We start from the raw sequence: 21185 nt of genomic DNA, 5'->3' as shown, positions 1-21185 counted from the left end.
CTCTCATTTTTTGCCCATTTTTTTTTCTGAATTAAGGATGAATTCAGAAACAAGCAAAACATTTTGTCAAGGGGATGTATTACCTTAAAAAACTTAATCTTCATTAGAAAACATTGTGGAATACTGCATTGGTTGCACTTTTGCAGTCATTCGTGAAAAACCATAAATTAAGAATTGGTAACAGCAAATTAGTGAGAAGAGAAGGAAACAGTGGAGCATGTCCTGATTTCATGCAGGAAGTATATACAAGAAAGAAGGGTAATGTTTGTAGGGTTACAGAAGTTAGCATGAGTGAAAGTCAGGTTCAAAGATGTTCTTGATAGTGGGGTCACCGTGGAAGGGAGGAAAATAGATTACATTTTTTGAAAAACAACGGTCTAATTAAATGATTGTAATAGGATATAATAATGCAGCTGCTTCTGTAAGGACTTTTGCGGTCTGTTGAGAAGACAAGTCTGTATGAAATATGCGCTTCTTACATAATGACATACATGCATTAGGCGTTGCATGTCCGTCCCATCTGTTTCGGCAGGTAGTCGGTTTCGTCACAACACCGGAAGACAGTTCAGTTTAACCAGAAGGCAGAAGGTGGATGGAAAAAGAAGCCTGTATTTCATACAGACATTTCTTCTCAAGGGTACGTTTTTTGCCTGTTTTCTGAGATAATAATTTTTTTTTTAAAGTAAATGAGATATGATATAAATGGATGGATAGCTCAATGGGTAATATTGACTTTTATGTGGGAGACTCAGGTTTGAATCTTGCTCAGGGAATGTTAACTTACTTTTCCCAGCCACCTTCCTGTTACACTGAAACGCCTTCCTGTTCAACTGAAATCCTCTCACGCAATACTGAAACGAGCTCATAGACACAGCTGAAACGCTCTCATTAACACTACCGAAACACTCTCATAAACAATACTGAAATGCTTTCATATAGCCTACACTATTAAAAATTAAATATATATAGTGTATAAAAGCATTTCAGTAGTGTGAATAATGTCCCAGATGGCCCCTCATACAACAGCTGACTATTAAATGCTTTTCCTTGTCTCCTCAGTCATAAATAGAACTGCAGAACATTTTACTTCTTAAAATTAGACATTTTAGATGATGATAGGGTGAAATTAAAATGGATTTTAAAAGTGAAACGAGATAGAAAGAAATTACAATTAAGTGCTTTCAACCTTTAAGGTGCAAACTCCAGACAACAAGTAGTAAGTGCAAGTACATTAGCTCTAAATAGGTAATGCTACAAAGAGGCATATGAAAAGTGCAGTATCAAGAGAGATATATATACACAATGTTTTTGTTTAGTTTTTTTCTTTATTATCCGAGGTGTAGTCGGAAGAGATGTGTTTTTAGCCTTCGGCGGAAGATGTGTAGGTTTTCGGCCATCCTGATGTCAATAGGGAGCTCATTCCACCATTTAGAAGCCAGGACAGCGAACAGTCGGGATTTCGTTGAGTGATTAGTTCTCCCTTGCTGTGAGGGGACAGCAGGTTGGCTGATGCAGAGCGGAGCGGGCGGGTTGGGGTATAGGGTTTGACCATGTCCTGGATGTATGCCGGGGCTGATCCGTTCGTGGCCCTGTATGCAAGTACTAGTGTCTTGAAGCGGATGCGGGCAGCAATTGGTAACCAGTGAAGAGAGTGGAGGAGCGGTGTAGTGTGAGAGAACTTGGGGAGGTTGAAGACAAGTCGAGCTGCTGCGTTCTGAATGAGCTGCAGGGGCCGGACGGCACATGCAGGCAGGCCAATCAGGAGGGAGTTGCAGTAGTCTAGACGTGAGATGACTAGAGCCTGAAGTCTTGTCCAGGTTGAGTTTCAGATGGTGTGTGGACATCCAAGAAGAGATATCAGTCAGACAGGCCGAGATACGTGCTGCTACTTGAGTTTCAGACTCTGGAAAGGAGAGAATTAGTTGGGTGTCATCTGCGTAGCTGTGATAAGAAAAGCTGTGCGACTAAATGACGAGCCGAGAGAGTTGGTGTACAGAGAGAAGGACTGATCCCTGAGGAACCCCAGTTTTGAGTGGGCAAGGTTCTGAGGTAGATCCTCTCCAAGTTACCCGGTAGGTTCAATCTGCCAGGTAAGATTTGAGAAATCTTACCTGGATTTAAACATAATTTAATGCAGACAAAAGCAGACATTGTCTCTTCCCTTTCTTGTGATTGTAGACTCTTGCAAAACACACTGTTTCAGGTTTCAGTATTGATTCAAATCTGAAATCAAAAGTTTAGATTATAATTAAAAGCCTCGTTTTATTTGTACAGAAGAAGCCAGTCTAAATACTCCACATTGCTTTTTTTTTTAGGTATTTACAAAATAATTAAGTGCTAAACTGATTTTTTTTCGGTCAATTCAACTGCACTATTAATATTTTTGTATGTCTTGACATATACTCAAACCAGAAAATGTCTTTCAAAAATCTAGAAAAATACACCTGCTCTTAAGAAACATTTAGCAAACTACAATTTCCTTCCCAAAGTGGTTAAAGAACATGAGTGGCCTAGTGGTTTAGGTAGGTACAGTAGGTTTAAAGTGACATGACATCTGGTAATGCACTACTTTAATACAGATTATCCTCTATGTTACAACAAAACAGAAATGCATTCTACTCTTTTTAGTTTGGTCCTGGTGGCCTGGCTCTGATGACACAGGAAGACCCACAGGACAAATGATTTCTAAAACGATAGGGAGACTTATCATTTATTAAAGACGTAAGCCAATTACACTTTAATCTTTAAGGCACAATCATTGTTTAACATGCTGAATTTATACACCTCGTCAGTGTTATTAGCCTGTCCAATTATAGTCTTATTAACATTATCAGTACAATTAAATAGTAAGAAAAAACATGGACTTCCATCCTTTTCATAACTGACATCAAAACATTTGATTTGCAACGTCTTAGTGGCCCAAGTCTCTTGCTGACAGCTGTCTTTACTCACTAACAACGTATACAGTAGTCTGCTGAGGACGTAAAGAGGCTGAGAAATCATCGGAAGACCCATAAATCCATCTTGGATTACGTGTCACCAACAAGCTGAGTTGCTGGATGTTAGCTGTACCATGTTCATAACAGAAGTAGTGCACATAAGAAATATATAAAAATGACACACACGTACACAGAGGTGTCTACTGGAGTTCAGCGTGGTTAACAGTGATTACAAACTTCAGCACAGTACAATGTTGACCCACCTTTTAGTGCGATTTGTGCTATTGTTGCTGGTGAATTATGAACTGTGGCTACAGTTAGGGTAATTAAAGGATCATTCCAGTTGGTCTTTTTTTTCTTAGTTTTGGTCAACATTCCTATTGGTAATAATGTTGTACTCTCCAAGTTAACGGCTGAGAACTGTGAAAGCAGAGGCATCGCTAAAAACGTAAAACACCATATTTGAAGTGGTTGTGTGTGTACAAGCAGTTTTCCTGTGCAATGAGGGATTACTAAAGGGTTAACAATATTTTAGATAAACTGGTTAAACTGTGATTGTTTGACTGCTCAAGTGTTTTGCCCTGTCAGACCTAATTGTAGCGACTGTTTTTCCCAGATCTTAGCAATTACTTTTCTGAGTAAAAGATAGAAATGATGGCCAAAACTACAACAACAAGATCCAAATTGTAATAAACTAGGAATTGTTCTTGAAGTTTAAAGGGGTCAGAGTTATCCCTCTTCAGAGTTCCCCTCTTAGTTTGGTGTGCAGGTCTTCTTGGTCGATCTTGCTGACCTGTTGGTGCCAGCGGTGGTGTGCCAGCAGGGCCACATTCCTGGCAGAAATGGCGCTCATCTCCATGGCGCTTGCCGCCCACTCCACAGCGTTGAGGTAGTACAGCCGGTTGTGCAGGATGAAGGGAGGCGTCTTACGGTGCGGTGGGTGGTAAGAAGGATAAGCCAGCCACTGAGTCTCCGACACTGAATCCCAGGAGATGAACATGTCCTGCATCTGCTCCTGGGACAGCGGCTTTGGGGAGAACACCTTCCAGACTTTGGTCTGGCTGGCAGGGGGTCGCTTGTAACCCTGAGGGATGTACACAGGGTCAATAGAGCTCAGGCTATTGAAGACAGAGTCCTTGGAGTCTGTGGTGAGGACGTCAGACACAGTGAACTCTGAGGCTGGCTCTGTGGTCCCGAGGTAGGACACGTTCAGAATGCCGTGGACCAGAGTGGAGACAGTTTGGTGGTAACGTCCGGGGTAATGAGCTGGGATTGGAGGGGAGAAGCCTGAGAATGTGATGTCAGACTTTCCCTGGTGAAGCGGTGTTGCTATTATTACTATGTCATACAGAGAGTGTGCTGGGCCTGATTCTTCAACATAATTAACCTCATAGAAACTGGTTGTGGTGCCTAAAAATAAGGGAGACGGAGGGAAGTTAAGATTAAATATTTTCCATTTAAAAAAAGTGTAAACATTCACATGAGAAATCCATCGTTGGGACCAGTTCCATACCGAATGAAGGAATGTTAAAAGGTACCTGTCTTTGATGGTCGAACTTTGACTAAAATGGAGGTCACTCTGGCAGGGATGAGCTCACTTTTGCTGTGGTACAGCAGTCCTGAGCACACTCTCTTATTTCCTCCGTCCACTGCCCACAGGCCTGAATCTGATCCTGCTAATGATACTGCCCCTAGAAGACAAGAAATAGTCAATGTTACCTCTATTTGACAGCCTTTTCAACAAAAACCTTGAGATATGTGATAAACCAAATCCGAATCTCTCACGTCATTGTTAAACATACCCACGAAGCCGTTGATGCGGACACTTTGGCCATAGTTGACACGAGTGACAGGTGTGACAATATCGTTGAGGAAGATCTGCGAAAATCCTTCGCCCATCATTGTTTCCTCCGTCGTCTGATTCACCAGGGTAAGAAAACTATCGCCGCCCATGGCATGAAGGAGCCTATCCACACTGGAGAATGAGTAACCATACTGCTGATACTGGTAGATCCTGTGAATAAAGGGAATTTCCATGAGTATTAAGACACCCAACAGAACAAGGGACAGCGATTCTATGTTGATATTCCTGGATCTCATGCTAAAAGAATAAAATTTAGGAGCCATGATGACAACTACTTTTCCTCCTCACCTCATAAATTTGTCCAAAATACTCTCCACCCACATATGCATTCGGAGAAAGTTGAACCCGTATCTCCAGAGCATGCGCAAGACATTTACTATATACCAGTCACTCTCTTCAAACGTGAGCTCTTTTCCATCAAAGATTGCCATTTTAGAGGGGACATCTTTCCTCGGAGGAATACCTGAAAAATCAACATAAAGGAACAGGATTGCTCTCTCTAAGTTTCAAATATACTGAACTATGTACCAATTACTAATGTGTTTGTGCTGAGTCTGTTGAACTTGGGATATGTTACCTAATTTTTCAATAAAGTGCTTCATATGTAGGTTCAGAGGATGGATCACTGAGCCTCCCGTCTCATACTCATAATCTCCTATCTTCACTGTTGCCAGTCGTCCGCCAACAGCGCCAGGTTCAAACACATGGATCTGCACCCCGGCTCCAAACTCCTGCCTCAGGTAAAACGCTGCAGCTGTGCCACCAATGCCTGCTCCGACCACAGCTTTAAAGGAGCAGTGACAACAAAGCAAACCAACACTGTAACACGCTCATCTGAAATCATTCTCTTGATTTTATTAACAGTGTTAATCAAATAAAAATATTCATATGAATATTTTCATTTGATTAACACTGGTTATACTGGAGGTCCATATGCACATTTGTAATTTGAACTCCGCCCAATTTCATTTGACACCTGCAGCTTTATTTTTGTGAGATACTTAAAAAAGACACATCTTAAAAACAGTATTCTGCTAAGATCAGGGTTCATACGCATTTTAACCAATACCTTTCCATGACTTTTTGGCAAATTTCCATGACTATGTATTCCTGAAAATGTCAGTCGACATTATACAATAAGAATAAAAATCTGTGTTAAAGTTTACCCTCAGAGATTTAACAATAAAATGAATGACAATTTATGTGGTTCATAGTGGGATTCGTAATATCGCGCCCCGAATAGAACGGTGAGGTAAGGACGACATGAAATACATTTATTAATCACATATTATACTGTGTTAAAAAAATAATTCCATGACTTTTCCAAAACTTTCTGGGTCTTTTTATGTTTCCAAAACCTTTCCAGGCCTGGAATTTGCATTTTTTAAATTCCATAACTTTTCCAGGTTTTTTCAAAACGTATGAACCCTGTAAGATGCCATTTTTTAAATTCTGTACTACAGCTGTAACAATTTAGTTTTTCATTATAGATTAATCTGACTATTATTATTATTATTTATGAATATTTTGTTATTGTTTTGAATCATTTAGTCTACAAAATGTCCATCATATTTTCCCAGAGCTCAAGGTGACGTCTTGTAACAGCTTTTTTAATTTGAAACACAGTCCAATAACTCAGACATTTACAATAATTTAATTGAGAAAAACAGAAAATCCTTACATTTGAGAAGCTGGTATCAGCAAATATTTGGCATGTTTCCTTAATTAATGACAAAGTGCTCAATCAACTTATCAATTCTGTTCCCTCTGAGGAGGCCTTTTTTGGTAACGGCAATATCATCTTAGAAGTGACCTATTGAGAACCTGATGCAGTTAAATAATAGGTAAAAAGATAAGATATATAAGAAAAACATCCCATAAAATTATTGGTGCTCTTTCATATTGAATAACTGACTGATGAATTTGACAAGGGACTACAGGTTGCCCAGGACAACCAATCAGCAGTTTAAATATTTTGGGTATTTTATTAGGGGTGGGGGGAAAAAAATCGATTATTAGATGCATCGCGATTCTCTCTAAAATGATTCAATGCTCGATTCTGATAAGTTAATAATGGATTATTAAAAACATTTTTAAATGTGTTGATTTTTATTTAAAAGTTACTGTCTCCAGACAAGTACAAATCAAAAAACAGAGTGACTGAAAGAGGATGGGCTAATGGACAACAACTTAGAGTTTAGGCAAGAGTGCAGAAAAAAAACACACAAAAATGGCCAAAAGGAAAAAATAAATAAATGTTGTATATATACACATGATCTAATAAGACATACATAAAATAATTAGGCAAAACACATATAGGCTGTTCATGTACTTTATCACATTACATCTGACCACCTCGTGTTCCTTGTTCTAAGAAGCCAATTCTCCGCCTTTAAACATGACTGAGCCTCTGACATGGAAGATTACTGGGAGAGAAGGTGACTTTCACAAGCATGTTTAAGGCTTAAGCATGGAATGACTACAAAATAAAAACCTCAGTAGACAAAACATTTCATTAAAACTTGTGTGTGACAAATACTGTATATGTCAAAATCTAAGCTTTGTCTAGCTGCTTTGTATAGGAAGTGATTAGCAAACTCAGATTTATATGTATATTTTTTTTAAATCACGCATGGAAATTTACATTAAAAAACTATTGCATCGAGATGCATCGATAATTGGTTTAGAATCGAATTGTTGGCCTCTGAATCGGAATCGAATGGTGAGGTGCGAATCGATTCCCACCCCTATATTTTATTGCAAATGCCAATAACATACTGTATAATTGAGTGTGCCACCTGTTAGCAACCTAATTTGCACAAAGTATGCCCTTTATGTAAATGAAGATGTCTGTTCAACTTGCTTGTATGTCAATGCAACTGAATTCTGGGTAATGTCACAGTGAGGTCACCCCCCACAGAAACATAATAAGAACCATAGTATAAATCTCTTGTGAGGCAGACTTTAGAAGATAGAAGAATCAGAACAAATAGAGGAGGTAGTTATAGAAAGGAGGATTGGGGTGTTTTTGTTTTTACATGCACCCTGGGACAGGCTTACCTATCTTTTTGGGTTGATCTTGCAGCTCTGGAGCTGAGGCTAGACTTCTTCTCCCAGTTTGCCAAAGCCCCAGAAACAGCAGCGCTCTCAGTGACAAGGTTCGTGGATTCATTGTGGGCATCTAGCTAGTTCTCTACTGCACTACGGAGCATCTGTACACGAAGAATAAACACAACCCATGATCAGTTCCGCTAATAACTTGAAGGCAACAGTCTCTCTCAGTCTTGGTCAAAGGTTAGTACCATAGGAGTTCAGACTCACGCAAAGAACAAAGGAAATAGTAACATAACGTAGTATACAACACTATCATGTCTTTCTAATATTTAAAAACTTTATAAAGAGAAAGCGTACAGTGGTATAGTGACAGAGTGGACTCACTGTTTTAAAACTTAACGTTACTAAGGAAGAGGGTTGCTGTTGGTCCAAAAGTAGTTAGCCTTCACAGAGGTAATATCTTCTTCACCGTCACACTTCAAGATATATTCAACGCTTGATAAAACTTAGCAAAAGCTACTATACGAATATAAATGTCAATAACTAACTAAACTTGTTTAACGGTGTTATGTCGAGGCGCCGTGAACGTCTCTTACTATTCAGACACACTTCCGGGCACGTTTACGTTCGAGTTTCACAATAAAGGCCGTGAACTCTTAATTCGAGATAAAAAACGGAGATAAATGTGGACAGTTGTCTCCAGATGGACTGCAGTGGAAAGGTGCAAAGTTTTTACGATGAAGATTGATTTGAGCCTCATCACGGTTCATATTATAATCTTTCAAAAGATACATTTTGACATATCATTTAAAAGAAATGTAAACAGACTATGAAAAATGTAGAATCGTATTTTAAATCCAGTTAGGATACTTTTGATCTGTGCATGTGTGTGCATATGAAAAGGGCTTGTAGAGGTTTGGAGCTACGTGGTAGTTGTCATCTCTCTTCTGTGATTTCTCACGAAAAGATAAGTACCATAGACTTAATGATAAAAAAAAAAAAAAAAAAAAATGGTTTGAAGTCACACAACGGAAGAGGGGTTTTTTTTCTTCCAAAACAGCATGCGTAAGTAAAGCGGAAGTGGCGCAATCGTCTACTCATCTTGAAGCATGCTTGAATGGAGGTGACCTTAGTTATCATCAAATTGTAAAGTAGCCTGCAGGAACTTGCCGTGGACGCCGCGAATACATCGCGTCAGTCCGGTCTAGTTTAGATGCTAAAGCTGAATCTTGAATATTAGTGAAGACTTTGCGGAGTGAGTAGGACAAACAGAGATGGCAGCGGCACATCAGGCACGCGTGCAAAATGAGGTGGAAGAAATGGTCCAAAGCCTGGAAAGGGACCACATCCGTGTAATGCAGGTAGGTGTCTTGCCTGTGAAACATGATCTGTGCAGCACCTGTATCCATAACATGTCTCAACTGTGTGTTCTTGCTGCAGGGTCGCATGTTCAGGTGCAGTGCAGACTGCTGTGATCGCTCCACAGACTCCATGTCTGTGGTGCATCAGTGCATCGAGAGGTGTCACACTCCTCTGGCTAAAGCTCAGGGACTGGTCACTTCAGAGCTAGAGAAGTTTCAGGTGAGGGGACATTTGAGTGTGTGGCATTTTTAAAAGTGAACGTTTGGTTTAAGTCTTTAGGTAACAGGTTCCAGCATGCTTTCAATGACAATAAGATTATATTTCAGTGTGGAATTTCTAATCAAACCTGTCACAATAGGTTGCATTTTATGGCACTATAAATAGTGATTTTTTTTATTTATTTTTTTCCCTGTATTTTACATATTTGACGTAACATTTTATTGCATTTGTTTTATATCCCCTATATTCCTATAGCATTTACACATATACACAAGCCTAAACTTCCACCTATATTTAGATGCAACATTTAAAAAACCTTCCAGCCCAGTTTGAGCCTAAATGCTTAGTTGCATTTTCACCTGCAAATCTCTAAAAATGTCTACTGGGACTTTTGTCTGTTTTTCGTCAGTCTAAACCATTTCTCCTCTTTGACCCCTCAGGACCGTCTGACCAGATGCACGATGCACTGCAACGATAAAGCGAAGGATCTTTTCGACTCCGGTGCAAAAGAGCCAGCTGTTCGATCACTGATGGACAGTTGTGTGGGTAGTTGTGTGGACGACCATGTGAACCTGATCCCCAGTATGACTCGAAGACTTAAAGAGAATTTGGACTCTATACAGCAGTAAGGAGCGGGATGGATGACTGTAGTCCGTCCTAAGACTCAGCCTGAGGTCATTACACATACAGAAGCGCAGGGTCAGTCAACTCAGCTAGTTTGACCAGTAACAACTGAAGAGTAGAGGGCTGAAACACCATGAAAGGGTGGAGAGTAAAGTTTAAAATGGGTTGTGATGCAGAGCATGAAGAGCTTTGACAAGTTTTAGAGGCTGTGACTCTGAATGTTGGCGTGGAGATTTAAAACGGCTCACTGTGAGATTTGTTATTGTACTACGTGTATTTAACAAACGGTAACCTCCCTGGAGACTGGGAGCTGAAAGTTTTGTTAGATCTTATCTGCAACAAGAAAGAAATCCAATGATGCACCTTGTGTCACGTCATTGTGTGTGAACAAGTTGCCAACTTAAACATGCATTAAAGTGTGCACTTACAAAACGAAGGAAAAACTCACTCAGCGCATATCTGAGTATTTAATTATAATATATAAATTATATTTAGAAATATTTAATTTCTAAAGGTTCTTTCCTGTATAAACCCTCTTGTCCCTCGCCATTTTATTGTTGAGTTCTGTGATTGTCTGACCTGTCAATGGTAAGGTATGTTTATATATCTGAATTAAAAGTACTGTAGATCTACCTGTTTTTGGACTGCATTACTTCCATGAAATCAACATGAGCTCTGCGTGCAAGTATTAATACAAGACAATGGTGATGCTTTTATTTTAATGACAGGTAAAATCATTATATACAAATTATGGTACAAAGAAGGCAACACTGTAAGGCGGCAGTATGAGTACCTGCAGGAGAACGTTGTGCAGCAACAATTACAAGAAGCAGTAAACACACTGTAGATCTAATATAAACCCCACAACCTATTTATTTTGTCCAAATCTATGTTTATTTAGAAAATTGTCGTAATGGAATCTAATATTGAGGAAACCATGGCATTATTTCTGAATATAAAAAGAATAATTAAGCCAACTGTTACTGGGATGTGAGATAGTCTCTGGCAGAACTCTTGACTAAATTCTTGTTTTTAGTCCTTTTACAATATAAATGTAGAATAAGTAACTGACTAAGAGGCTGGAGTCTTGATAAAAGCATGATCTCCAAACTTACATAGTTAGAAAGAAAGCTCTTCTGTATCCTGGATTTGTTTTACCCAAAACATTTAGAAAGGGAAATTAAATTAATTCAAACTTTACTTCAGGGACCAGAACAGACTGCAGAGAAGCCAACTGAAAACAAAAGTTGTGCCACTGAGGGGTCTCTCTCTGCTTCTTACATAATGTAGTTTACATCTTTTGGAAACGTTGTCTTAATGCTTAATTGTCAGACAGCAGGTATGTTGACTGTAAGAATTTTGTTTCTAATGTGTGCCGAGCCTAAAATCTGCTAGTTTTTATCCAAGCTTTTTCATTCCTGATGAAGATCTGCTGTTGCTCCGACTGAACAGAGGAGATCAACCTGATCATTTTGCAGAGAATATGTTGTGTAGGACTGGTTGTTGAAGTTTTTCAGTGATCTAAAAATTGAAAATGATACATGTATGCAATAAAGGATTAGTTACCACAATAAGTGGTAAATAAATCACTGACATTATTGCTGGACAGCTCTATCAAATACTGTTGCTGTAAGTATGTTCCAATGGGTTCCAGTGAACGTCACTAAGTAGGAAATCAGGATTCAGCATAGAGACTTGTAATATCTACAGAAGCATGCATACATGAATAAATGTGCAGCTGTAGTAAAGACCTAGTTGGAGAAAGAGAAAGGATCGTGTGATAGCACCACAGCCCATGTGAATGGGCAGTTTTATTGGCTGTCGGAAATTGTATTTTCTTTTGCAAAAATAAATCCATACAAATGAAGCCATAAAATAAATAAAAATAAAAAACACCTTAAACTTTATGACAGTTACAGCTATACAGGCAAGTCATACTGAGAATGTGTTGGCAGTACATTTCCGCTTTACAGATTTTCAAAACAGCATGAGGTAACAGGTTTACAAAACTGCCTAATCAATACTACAAATGTGTACAACAACATAACTGCAAAGGTACTTCATGTGTTGATGGGAGCAGTCTAAACAGCGTGCCTTAATGTGTCAAGGGACAAACTGCACTGCAAAACAGGATCAGTGGATTTCAGTAACAGCAGTAAATGGAGATTTGACAGTGTAGCTGGTAAACACTACAGAATGTCTCAAAATCTGTAGTCTGTCAACATTTCTGTTTGTTTGGAGTTTTCACATTATGCTGTGAACATCAGAAAGCTGGTATCAATGATTGTACGTCCAAGTGTAAACTGTGTAAATGAGGTTAACGCACAAAAACTCCTGCAGGCTCATGTCTCATGAATAAAGATTATTGGTTTAATCTGGATTATTGCACTGACGATGCAGGTTTACACAGAGGTGTGTAACATCAGCATGGCTACTTGGGCTTCGTGACTTTACTTGTATCACTTGTATGCAATGTTTTATAATGTGAATATTGCAGTAAATGTTATTTACAAAGTACAAAGGATTCTTGATACTGTGTATAATCTGGGAGTAGTGATGCGGTTTCCCCCAGTTTACTGAAGAGGTGGTGGACTTTCCAATCTGAAAAACAGAAGCTGCTCTGGTGTGGACTAGATTAAGACTGAGTGAGGTGGACCTCCAGGGGTTAAAAAGAGTTACAACACAGACTGAAACTGCTGCTTTTACTGCATCTATCAGTTTTTTGCAATTCAAAAGTGATGCCTGTTGAGTGTCATCAGCTGCGCTCCATTGGGGCAAGGGCGCTTACATGGAGTGCAGGTGGTATGTGGTAAGTGTTGGCAGAGATTGTACAGTATCAGTAGCCCCAAGTCATGTGAAATATATGTCTTGATTGTTTAGGACACTGTTGGTATGTATGGTATGTTGTGTGCTTGCTGCACAGAGCTGTTAATTTAAGTCAGTACAAAAGACAGGTGAGTTTCTGAGCGCGCCCATCAGTAGAGTGCAGGGCCACACCTCTCATCATAAGTATAACAACCATACAGGTCAATAAAGGTCCCTCTGGAGCTGTTCCCTCATGATGTTCCCGTATTCCAGGATGATAATGCCCCCATACACACTGATAAATGAATTCCAGAGTGATTCCATTAATATAAATGACCTGGGGGTTTTCCATCTTGAGAAATGGTCCAACATCCCAGTGCAGACAGTTCATGGCAGAGGTCCAGAGTTTGAAGCTGCTTTGAAGACAAAGGTGGCCTAATCTCTCCTGGCCACTGTCTCTGTTACTCTGTAAACCCAATGTATGTGTAGCTAATTCTTACTGTGCCAAAAACACTGGATACACAAATACAAAACATTTCCCCTAAACACCTCACTGTGTTACGCAGCATGCAGATGGTATGTCCAATATCAAAGTGATGTTAAATGTGGCGGTGGATTGTACGTACAAGCTTGTGTCAGTGTCTCAGCTTTCCCAGAGGAATAGTAGCAGTTAATGGCTGCTGAACAGGCATCAAGACACGCTGCGAGCAGTGCTTTCTTGTTCTGAGGAATCTGGACGGGGGTCAGAGTGAGGCGACGTATACAGGAAGTTACAGCACACGTAAAGGGGGAATGTTAACAACCGGCTGTCAAGGTTCATCACCACATACTCCTGAGTCATTGGAAGGAAAAGAGAAAAATTAGGCAAGTCAAGAACAGCATCTTATGAAAGGTAATGAATGACACAGCAATTGAGCCATCTATAGCTATAGGTTAACAGCGCTCACTGACCTGGTCTTTCTCGAGAGTGAGAAGCTGGTAACCTGTTGAGCGACTGCAGACCAGCTTTCCACGGGTGTCAAAGGAGGCAAGACGTAACCTGAACAAATAACATGGTTAAAGACAGGTTAAATACTTTCCAATATTAAAGCTGCAGACACATACACATTGTTTTATTATTTGACATTTTGGGAAACACACTTATTTGCTTTCTTGCCGAGAGTTAGATGAGAAGATTGATACCACTCACATGTAGGTAAGATACTGTAAATATGAAACTACCAGTAGCTGGCTAACATAGCTTAGCATAAAGACTTCTAACAGGGGAAAACAGCTAGCCTGGCTCCGTTCAGGGATAACATCCAACTGTGAAGTGAATGTATTTCCCAAAATGTCGACCTATTTCCTTAGACAAACATCAAACACCCAGTTTCAATGCATGACAATTTACAATCCAATAAGCTCAGTTGTAAACATGTGGCTGTTATTTTAAATGGATAGCATGCTTTCTATTGCAATTTCAGTTAATACGATCAGAATGCTATAACAAGAATAACAAAATACAAATAACAATTGATTGTTGCTTAATCACTAGAGAAGTGTATAACAACTACTCATTTTAAATTAAGATGAAATATGTGCACAGTAAATTAGTAAACAGTTACCAATTCTTTTGCAGTTGAACTCCAATACGGATCCCCAACTTACAATGTCACTTACAATGCATTATTGTGGATGTAAAGCAACTTTAACAAATAAAAAAATTGCGACTTCTTCTTTTTTCCAGATTATACCTGTAATTTGTACCAACTTTACAAAATCCTCATCTTAGTTTTCTTATTATAGTCCATAGACACACCTGTATGCAACATTGAGAAAAATATTCAAAGTTTGGCTAAAATACACACCGGAATGCCAGATGCCTTCGAGGTTGCAGACTCACAGCGCCCCCACATGGCTGACTCAGAGTATTTCTTTTGAAGACTATGAAACGGTTTGTGTAGGTCACCAGCAGATCAAAACCAAAGTTAAAGCCTGTCCACCGCCAGCAGTACTGAAGAGAGGGAAATATTAGGTTTTTTTCTGTCTTTTCTGTAATAATTTAACATAATCCGTTATACAGGAGTTAAGGTTACTGTAGCAGTGAGACTGTCCGACTCACATCTCCATCTTTAGTCAGTTTCCTGCCGCACCTCATACTGCTCAGCTCAAACTCGTCTTTGTTGGCTTCCTGGGGACTAATGACAGACAGGTGCCTTTGTCATCGCAGCAGCATTAAAATCATATTCTATGCATACAGTTTTTGTGGTTATATAAAGACGAGACAGCAGCTGAAAAATACAGGTGACAGCATCACAATAGTTCAGTCTCAGGTTCTCACCCATTATCGTTGTCAAATTCTGTCCGGAGCATAGCGAACCACTGGTTTTTGTACACCGACGTTAACCAATCTGGAATACATTTGAATAGAAAAAATAAAATAAAAAAATAATATATATATATATATATATATATTTATTAACAGTGTATAAACACATGGAAAAGACATTTCCTAGATTAGGATGAACGATAATAACTAAGTCTAATTTGTTATACCACTAACAATGAAATTAAACAACTTAAGCAACTGAATTTATTACATAGATGGAAATAGAATATTGGTCTACATAACTGGGCTTATTGTTCCTAGTATAACCAATCAAGTAACGAGAAAGCCCATAAAACTGATTTAAAATAAAATCCAAAACCACTTTACAGGTTCAATACTAGATAATGAAATACATTTTTCCGGAGCATAGAAGAAGCACATTTATGATTAATTTAGGTCATACAGAAACACATCTTACCAGGGGGCAAAATATTGTCTCTCTCCAGAATGCGTGCAGATGCGAGATCATTGATAATATACTGGAGACGAACGTATTTGAACACTGAACGGAAAAGTTCGCCCTCCTCTGTGATCAAGAAGGGCTCTTTCTCACACAAGTCTGGAGAACAAAGTCAATTGGAATTAGAGTCCAACATGTGTGTGTGGCTACCAATGAAAAAAATGCATATGAAGATCACTGCTTTTTATAAGATATGGCCTTACTGTACCTGTCCTGCGTTTGCAAAGCCACGCATCTGCATCAGCCAGAAGCTGCTTAATTGGGCCGTCCCATGACGGGTTGAGCTGCAGAAACATCCACTGCAGGGAGAGATTACAAAGAGAGCTCTTAGAAAACAGGTCTCATGATACAGTGAGTGTATCTCAGAGTTATTAAAGTATATACATTTTCACGTACTTTTTTCAGAGCAGTGTATACATCCATCTCCACCTGCATGACAAACAGGTCAGAGGACTGAATGAGCTGCTCCATCACCTCTGCCCTGTAAATGCAGGCCAGAGACAAACACCACAGTTTGAAAAATAATGACTCAACACAGCAATTGAATTGACCTCATTAGAAAAGGTCACAGCACTAATGTGAGACCATTTTAATTAAGCAGCACATTGTAATCCAGAGGTCCATGGCAATATAAAATTAGACTCAATACCTTCATTATCAGAAAAGTTACACTGACACCTAAAGAAAGGATATAGGGTAGACGATGAAAACTAAAGATCTGTGAGCTGAGCACACATACCCAAGTTCTTTCATCAGGTCGACATTTTGGTGGGTCATCAGGTTGTTCAGAAGCCACTCAAGGCACCTGCAGAAGGAGAAGCACCGACACATTATAAAGTGTGACATGTGTACACAGCATAAAATACCGTTTTACCTTTTAATAACTGTGATTTGAAATAATTAAAATCGGACTTTTTCATGACTAAATCCAAGCCATAGACGCTGGCACAAGCATAGTAGCCACACACGGTCTTCGCACTGATATTTTCCTTCATGGTCTCTCCACACTGCTGGATCAAACCATCCTGTAAACAACAAACCATGAGACTTGATTAGATTCTGTATCATATTACTGCCATGTACAAAATCAAGATAGTAATTTTACATATGAGACAATAGCTGACTTCATTCAGTGTACTGACCAGCTGTAGCATACAAGCAGCTGCAAGAATACTGACAACTCTGCTGGGCTTGATCAGAACATCATCCCGATACAGGGATCCAAATACGACTTGTAGAGCTGCGCGCGCGCACACACACACACACACACACACACACACACACACACACACACACACACACACACACACACACACACACACACACACACACACACACAATTCCATCAGTAGAACACATTAAGAAACAAACACAGTCGACTGCTGCTTTCTGTGAAGTCTTCTCACCTTCAGTGTCGATGTTCTGGTCGGGGATCTCCAAATTGATTTCCATCATATTGGACTCCTTCCAAGAGCCGCTGAACATGCTGGAGAAATACCCTGACTGTAAAATACAACAAGGAGGGAAAAAAAACAAGAAAAAGAAAGTATTAAAGACAATGATAACGCACATGAAAAAAATCTATCACTGATTGTCTTTGTGGTGTTTTTGTATTGATGTTTTACCTGACACAGGTACACTTTGTGGAGGTTCCACTCCTGTCCCAGAGCACAGATGCGAATGTCACTGTTCTCCCCATTCAGAAACAAAGTCTGATAAATGTATCGTGATGTGCTTTTCAATTTCTTCCTGTTCAAGTTTGGAAAACACAAACAAACAACAGAGAAGAGGCAAAAACACATTTAAAAATATTGACGAGTTAAATACATTTGACACTGAATTGATTGCTTTAAACCAGCCTTGCCTGCGAGGTGTATCCAGTATGGCATCGTCCTCCTCTTGTTCACTGTCACAGTCACACGGGGCATTTCGTTTCCTCTTCTGACACTCACATCCATGCTTGTGGCTGTTATTTGTGCCCTCTGCAGCCTCCTCTGGTCCCTGAGAGGGGGACTGGAACCTACTGCCCAGACTTCCCATCTCTACACTTCCAAAGAGACTTAACACAAATAAAACAATCGTCAAAAATAACAGTAAAAGTCAGCAGTCAAGTGATAAATGTCAGCTGTACTGTAGCTTAGCATTGCAACAGAGCTGCATAGGTAAATATAATATTAAAATCATTAGAGAAGATATTGTTAGGGACTTTGGCGTTTGCAGTATCGTGATATAGCTTGTAGAGTTTTTTGTTACTTTTCCCTAGGGTTTCAACTACAAAAAATGTAACTCCTGATTAATCTGTTGATTCATTTTTCAATTAATTGACTGTTTAGTCTATAATAAAATGTCAGAAGATTATGAAAAATGGCAATTATAAATCCACAGACCCAAGGTGACATCTTTGAATTGCTTGTTTTGTCCTGAACAGCTGAAAAGAACTGCAAATTCACACATTTGTGAAGCTGAAACAAGCATTTTTGTTTGATAAATGACTTGAATGATAGATTATCAAAATTGTTGCCAATTAATTATCTGTTGATAAACAAACTGACAATTCATTTTAAGCACATTCACTTTTCCTAAAGGCTGCATTACAATTCAACGATGCAATTGCATCGACTAATTTCACTGCCTTATGAGATTGTATTCCACATTTTGCTAATATCTCAAACATGTGTGGTGGTATTTTGAATGTACCATTAATCATCTCCAAACTATAAGCACAATATCAAATACAGTGTAGGGTTATATGTACTTGGTAAAATTAACACTGAAATATAATCATAGTACACGCCTTAATCAAAATTGCCATTATCTAGTTATATGTTCAAGAACAAAGCAAAAGACATTAAAACACATTTGTTAGTTAATGTGGGGCTTTCATAATCTACCTATCTAATTAAAAGAAAGGTATACATTTGGCCTAAAAGGCCTAGAGATTTACATGTGCTTGTATTTTTGAGTCTGAGTGCACAACAAAACAACACCTGAATTAAGTTGTATTAGCTAGCTATATTTGTCAATAACAGAGTCTGATGCAAGTGCTCCCTCCTGCAGCATATGCAAACCAGATTTACAGTACAGTATGTCTAACAAAAACAACGACTGAGCTCACTTACCTGACGAGTAGCACCGAACAGGCTAAGGGAGATGTGTAGGGTTAATTTGGACGGTAAACACGGGCTGACTATCTCAGGTCAGAAAGTCTGTCAGACGTTGACTAGCCAGTTGGAGAGGAGCTAACCTCAGAGCTAGCTTAGCTGCCGGGATTCACAAACGAAAACAGGTCTGAAAACAATAACAGCGTTGCTTCTGACAAGCTGCTACTTCACACAAGCCTCCACACCGCAACCCCGTCTTTGGTTCCAGTTAACTTACATGTTTTTTTTTCTAAATAAGAGTAAATGTTAACCCAGAAGGGTTGTCTGTACTACCCTTAAAATCTGTAGCTGCTTTTGTTATTCTTCTTCTTTTGCTGGTTAGTAGTAGCATTCCACGTCACAGGTGGCTGCTCTGCTCAACGGCGCCACTTGCCTGAGACGGACGGATTACACAAACATGGAAAACGTCCGTCAAATCTTTACAGTCTATGATCGAATCTATCTATTTGTTTGCATATGTCTAATTTAGTTTAATTGAATAATTAGTTTCCACAGCACCCATACCTTAACATCACCAGATATTAATCATCCCATAAAATAAAAAAACATGAAAACTTGATGACCAATTTTGAGTCCATAGGGCACTGCCAAGTCAACAGTGTTTAGTGTTATATTTTAATTCAGGCGCCTTTCAATGCAGTCTTATTTAAAGTCTAGACTTTAAATAAGACTGCATTGAAACTTTTGAGAGGCAAATGGTGATTTAATCATTTATGTCTAGAAAATCGTCCAAAATGTTTACATGAGCTATTAAATGGTATTGTTTTTTTTTTTTTTTTTTTATTGATTTAAAAGACTAACTTTAAGATATGTTCAATACTGAAAGCACAAAGGGTGGAACAGCCACCATTTCTTTTTGTGGGAAAATGTGACAACCCAGCATGTTCAATATTATATTAAAAAGAGTGTCAACTTATGCTTTCTATTGCTGAATTAAGAGGATAAAAACAGCTTTCATTGTATTATACATTACACAAATAGCCTATAACTAATACTTAAAATTTCAAGGAGGAAATTACTAGTAAATGTAATAATAAAAAGAGGAATACATGTTTTTAAACCAAATGTTACACCAAACATTCAACTAAATATTGCACATTCGATTCGTGATTAGCTAATCGCATTATTTAAAATCTCGATTTCGATTTAAAAACGATTAATCGCTCAGCCCTAGTTAGTCAGATAAATGCATTGTTGGTTTTGATCTATTCATGGTTTTGTTGACAAAGAATACTTTACACTTGTTTATCATGTACTATTTTTGTTCCTACCCTCACCTATGGTCATGAAGGCTGGGTCATGACCGAAAGAACAAGATCCAGGGTACAAGCAGCCGAAATGGGTTTCCTCAGGAGGGTAGCTGGCGTCTCCCTTAGAGATAGGGTGAGAAGCTCAGTCATCCGTGAGGAGCTCGGAGTAGAGCCGCTGCTCCTTCACGTCGAAAGGAGCCAGTTGAGGTGGTTCGGGCATCTGGTAAGGATGCCCCCTGGGCGCCTCCCTAGGGAGGTGTTCCAGGCACGTCCAGCTGGGAGGAGGCCTCGGGGAAGACCCAGGACTAGGTGGAGGGATTATATCTCTAACCTGGCCTGGGAACGCCTCGGGATCCCCCAGTCGGAGCTGGTTAATATGGCTCGGGAAAGGGAAGTTTGGGGTCCCCTGCTGAAGCTGCTACCCCCGCGACCCGACCACGGATAAGCGGACGAAGATGGATGGATGGATGGATGGATGGAAATTACTATGTCATTTGTCACCAATTATAGGTAAAATACTGTGTAGACATATCCTTTATTTAATCAGGTTGTCTCACTGAGATCAGGATCTTCTTTGCAAGAGACCCGAATAAAGAAAAAGTATACAAAGTTTCCAATAATGAATGAATAATGTGTGATTATTTACATGGGTTTAAATGAAGAAATGCCTGCAAGAAAGTTTCTTGCAGGAACTCAGTTTCTCAAGTTAAAAACTGCTTGTAAACTAAGCACATAAATCCTAACTAAGCTCAGAGATTTGTCTCTATTTTCCCTAGAATTAGTGCCAAAAAACACAGTCTTTAATATCTACTAATGAAAACTTTCTGATGTGCCTGAAACAACAACAAGCTTCCTTGTGATGTTGAAAGGTTTTGTTATGTACACCTGGGTTGTCTGCATGAATGCATCCAAGGCAACCGGTGCACAAAGGTCTTTCTTGTTTTGCCCATTCAGACTAACCTCTCACACCCACTCACATCTGAATAGCCCTCCCAAGTAGACTAAGACCGCACTGAATGGAGGCTAAACTAATACCTAAGTTGGATAAAGTGTTTAGTCTACAACCATCTGCAATGTCC

At 39.2% G+C, this 21185-nt stretch overlaps 3 protein-coding genes across 4 annotated transcripts; 1 reads left to right on the top strand and 2 right to left on the bottom strand.

The window, feature by feature from the left end:
* Window positions 1–2553: 2553 nt before the first annotated feature.
* pcyox1 (prenylcysteine oxidase 1) lies at window positions 2554–8482 on the bottom strand. Its single transcript, XM_078272320.1, has 7 exons — window positions 8242–8482; window positions 7864–8015; window positions 5381–5587; window positions 5092–5266; window positions 4742–4953; window positions 4478–4630; window positions 2554–4349 (listed from the first exon to the last, which is right to left on the bottom strand). Exons 2-7 carry the CDS (start codon window positions 7982–7984, stop codon window positions 3679–3681), a joined length of 1539 nt encoding a protein of 512 aa, XP_078128446.1. The 5' UTR covers window positions 7985–8015; window positions 8242–8482; the 3' UTR covers window positions 2554–3678.
* fam136a (family with sequence similarity 136 member A) lies at window positions 8009–10694 on the top strand. Of its 2 annotated transcripts, none has more exons than XM_078272323.1 (3): window positions 8009–8097; window positions 9298–9438; window positions 9879–10694. In XM_078272323.1, the coding sequence occupies exons 2-3, from the start codon at window positions 9304–9306 to the stop codon at window positions 10065–10067; spliced, it is 324 nt and encodes a 107-aa protein (XP_078128449.1). In that variant the 5' UTR covers window positions 8009–8097; window positions 9298–9303; the 3' UTR covers window positions 10068–10694. The 2 variants fall into 2 exon arrangements, with proteins under 2 accessions (XP_078128449.1, XP_078128448.1); XM_078272322.1 differs by lacking the exon at window positions 8009–8097 and adding an exon at window positions 8906–9218.
* A 1146-nt stretch (window positions 10695–11840) lies between these two features.
* Window positions 11841–19164, bottom strand: gmcl1 (germ cell-less, spermatogenesis associated). Its single transcript, XM_078272321.1, has 15 exons — window positions 18815–19164; window positions 17560–17754; window positions 17321–17444; window positions 17102–17198; window positions 16838–16935; window positions 16608–16720; window positions 16435–16500; window positions 16092–16176; window positions 15904–15994; window positions 15654–15794; window positions 15188–15257; window positions 14969–15044; window positions 14715–14860; window positions 13819–13906; window positions 11841–13699 (listed from the first exon to the last, which is right to left on the bottom strand). The coding sequence occupies exons 2-15, from the start codon at window positions 17733–17735 to the stop codon at window positions 13559–13561; spliced, it is 1512 nt and encodes a 503-aa protein (XP_078128447.1). The 5' UTR covers window positions 17736–17754; window positions 18815–19164; the 3' UTR covers window positions 11841–13558.
* Between the last annotated feature and the right edge of the window lie 2021 nt (window positions 19165–21185).

Source organism: Sander vitreus, chromosome 16 (assembly GCF_031162955.1).
Source record: "Sander vitreus isolate 19-12246 chromosome 16, sanVit1, whole genome shotgun sequence".
Classification (NCBI taxonomy): domain Eukaryota; kingdom Metazoa; phylum Chordata; class Actinopteri; order Perciformes; family Percidae; genus Sander; species Sander vitreus.
Note: the sequence above shows the minus strand (reverse complement) of the source record. Positions and strands in the feature narration are given on the sequence as shown.

Excerpts from the sequence above, each read along its gene's own strand:
- pcyox1 (XM_078272320.1), bottom strand. The coding sequence starts at position 7,984 with ATGCCCACAATGAATCCACGAACCTTGTCACTGAGAGCGCTGCTGTTT. Across the intron at positions 5,267-5,380 it reads GCACTTTATTGAAAAATTAG|GTATTCCTCCGAGGAAAGAT; the intron begins GTAACATATCCC and ends TTGATTTTTCAG. Across the intron at positions 4,954-5,091 it reads ATTTTGGACAAATTTATGAG|GATCTACCAGTATCAGCAGT; the intron begins GTGAGGAGGAAA and ends CTTTATTCACAG.
- fam136a (XM_078272322.1), top strand. The coding sequence starts at position 9,132 with ATGGCAGCGGCACATCAGGCACGCGTGCAAAATGAGGTGGAAGAAATG. Across the intron at positions 9,219-9,297 it reads ACCACATCCGTGTAATGCAG|GGTCGCATGTTCAGGTGCAG; the intron begins GTAGGTGTCTTG and ends TTCTTGCTGCAG. Across the intron at positions 9,439-9,878 it reads CAGAGCTAGAGAAGTTTCAG|GACCGTCTGACCAGATGCAC; the intron begins GTGAGGGGACAT and ends TTGACCCCTCAG.
- gmcl1 (XM_078272321.1), bottom strand. The coding sequence starts at position 17,735 with ATGGGAAGTCTGGGCAGTAGGTTCCAGTCCCCCTCTCAGGGACCAGAG. Across the intron at positions 16,177-16,434 it reads GACCTGATGAAAGAACTTGG|GGCAGAGGTGATGGAGCAGC; the intron begins GTATGTGTGCTC and ends CTGCATTTACAG. Across the intron at positions 15,995-16,091 it reads TATACACTGCTCTGAAAAAA|TGGATGTTTCTGCAGCTCAA; the intron begins GTACGTGAAAAT and ends CTCTCCCTGCAG.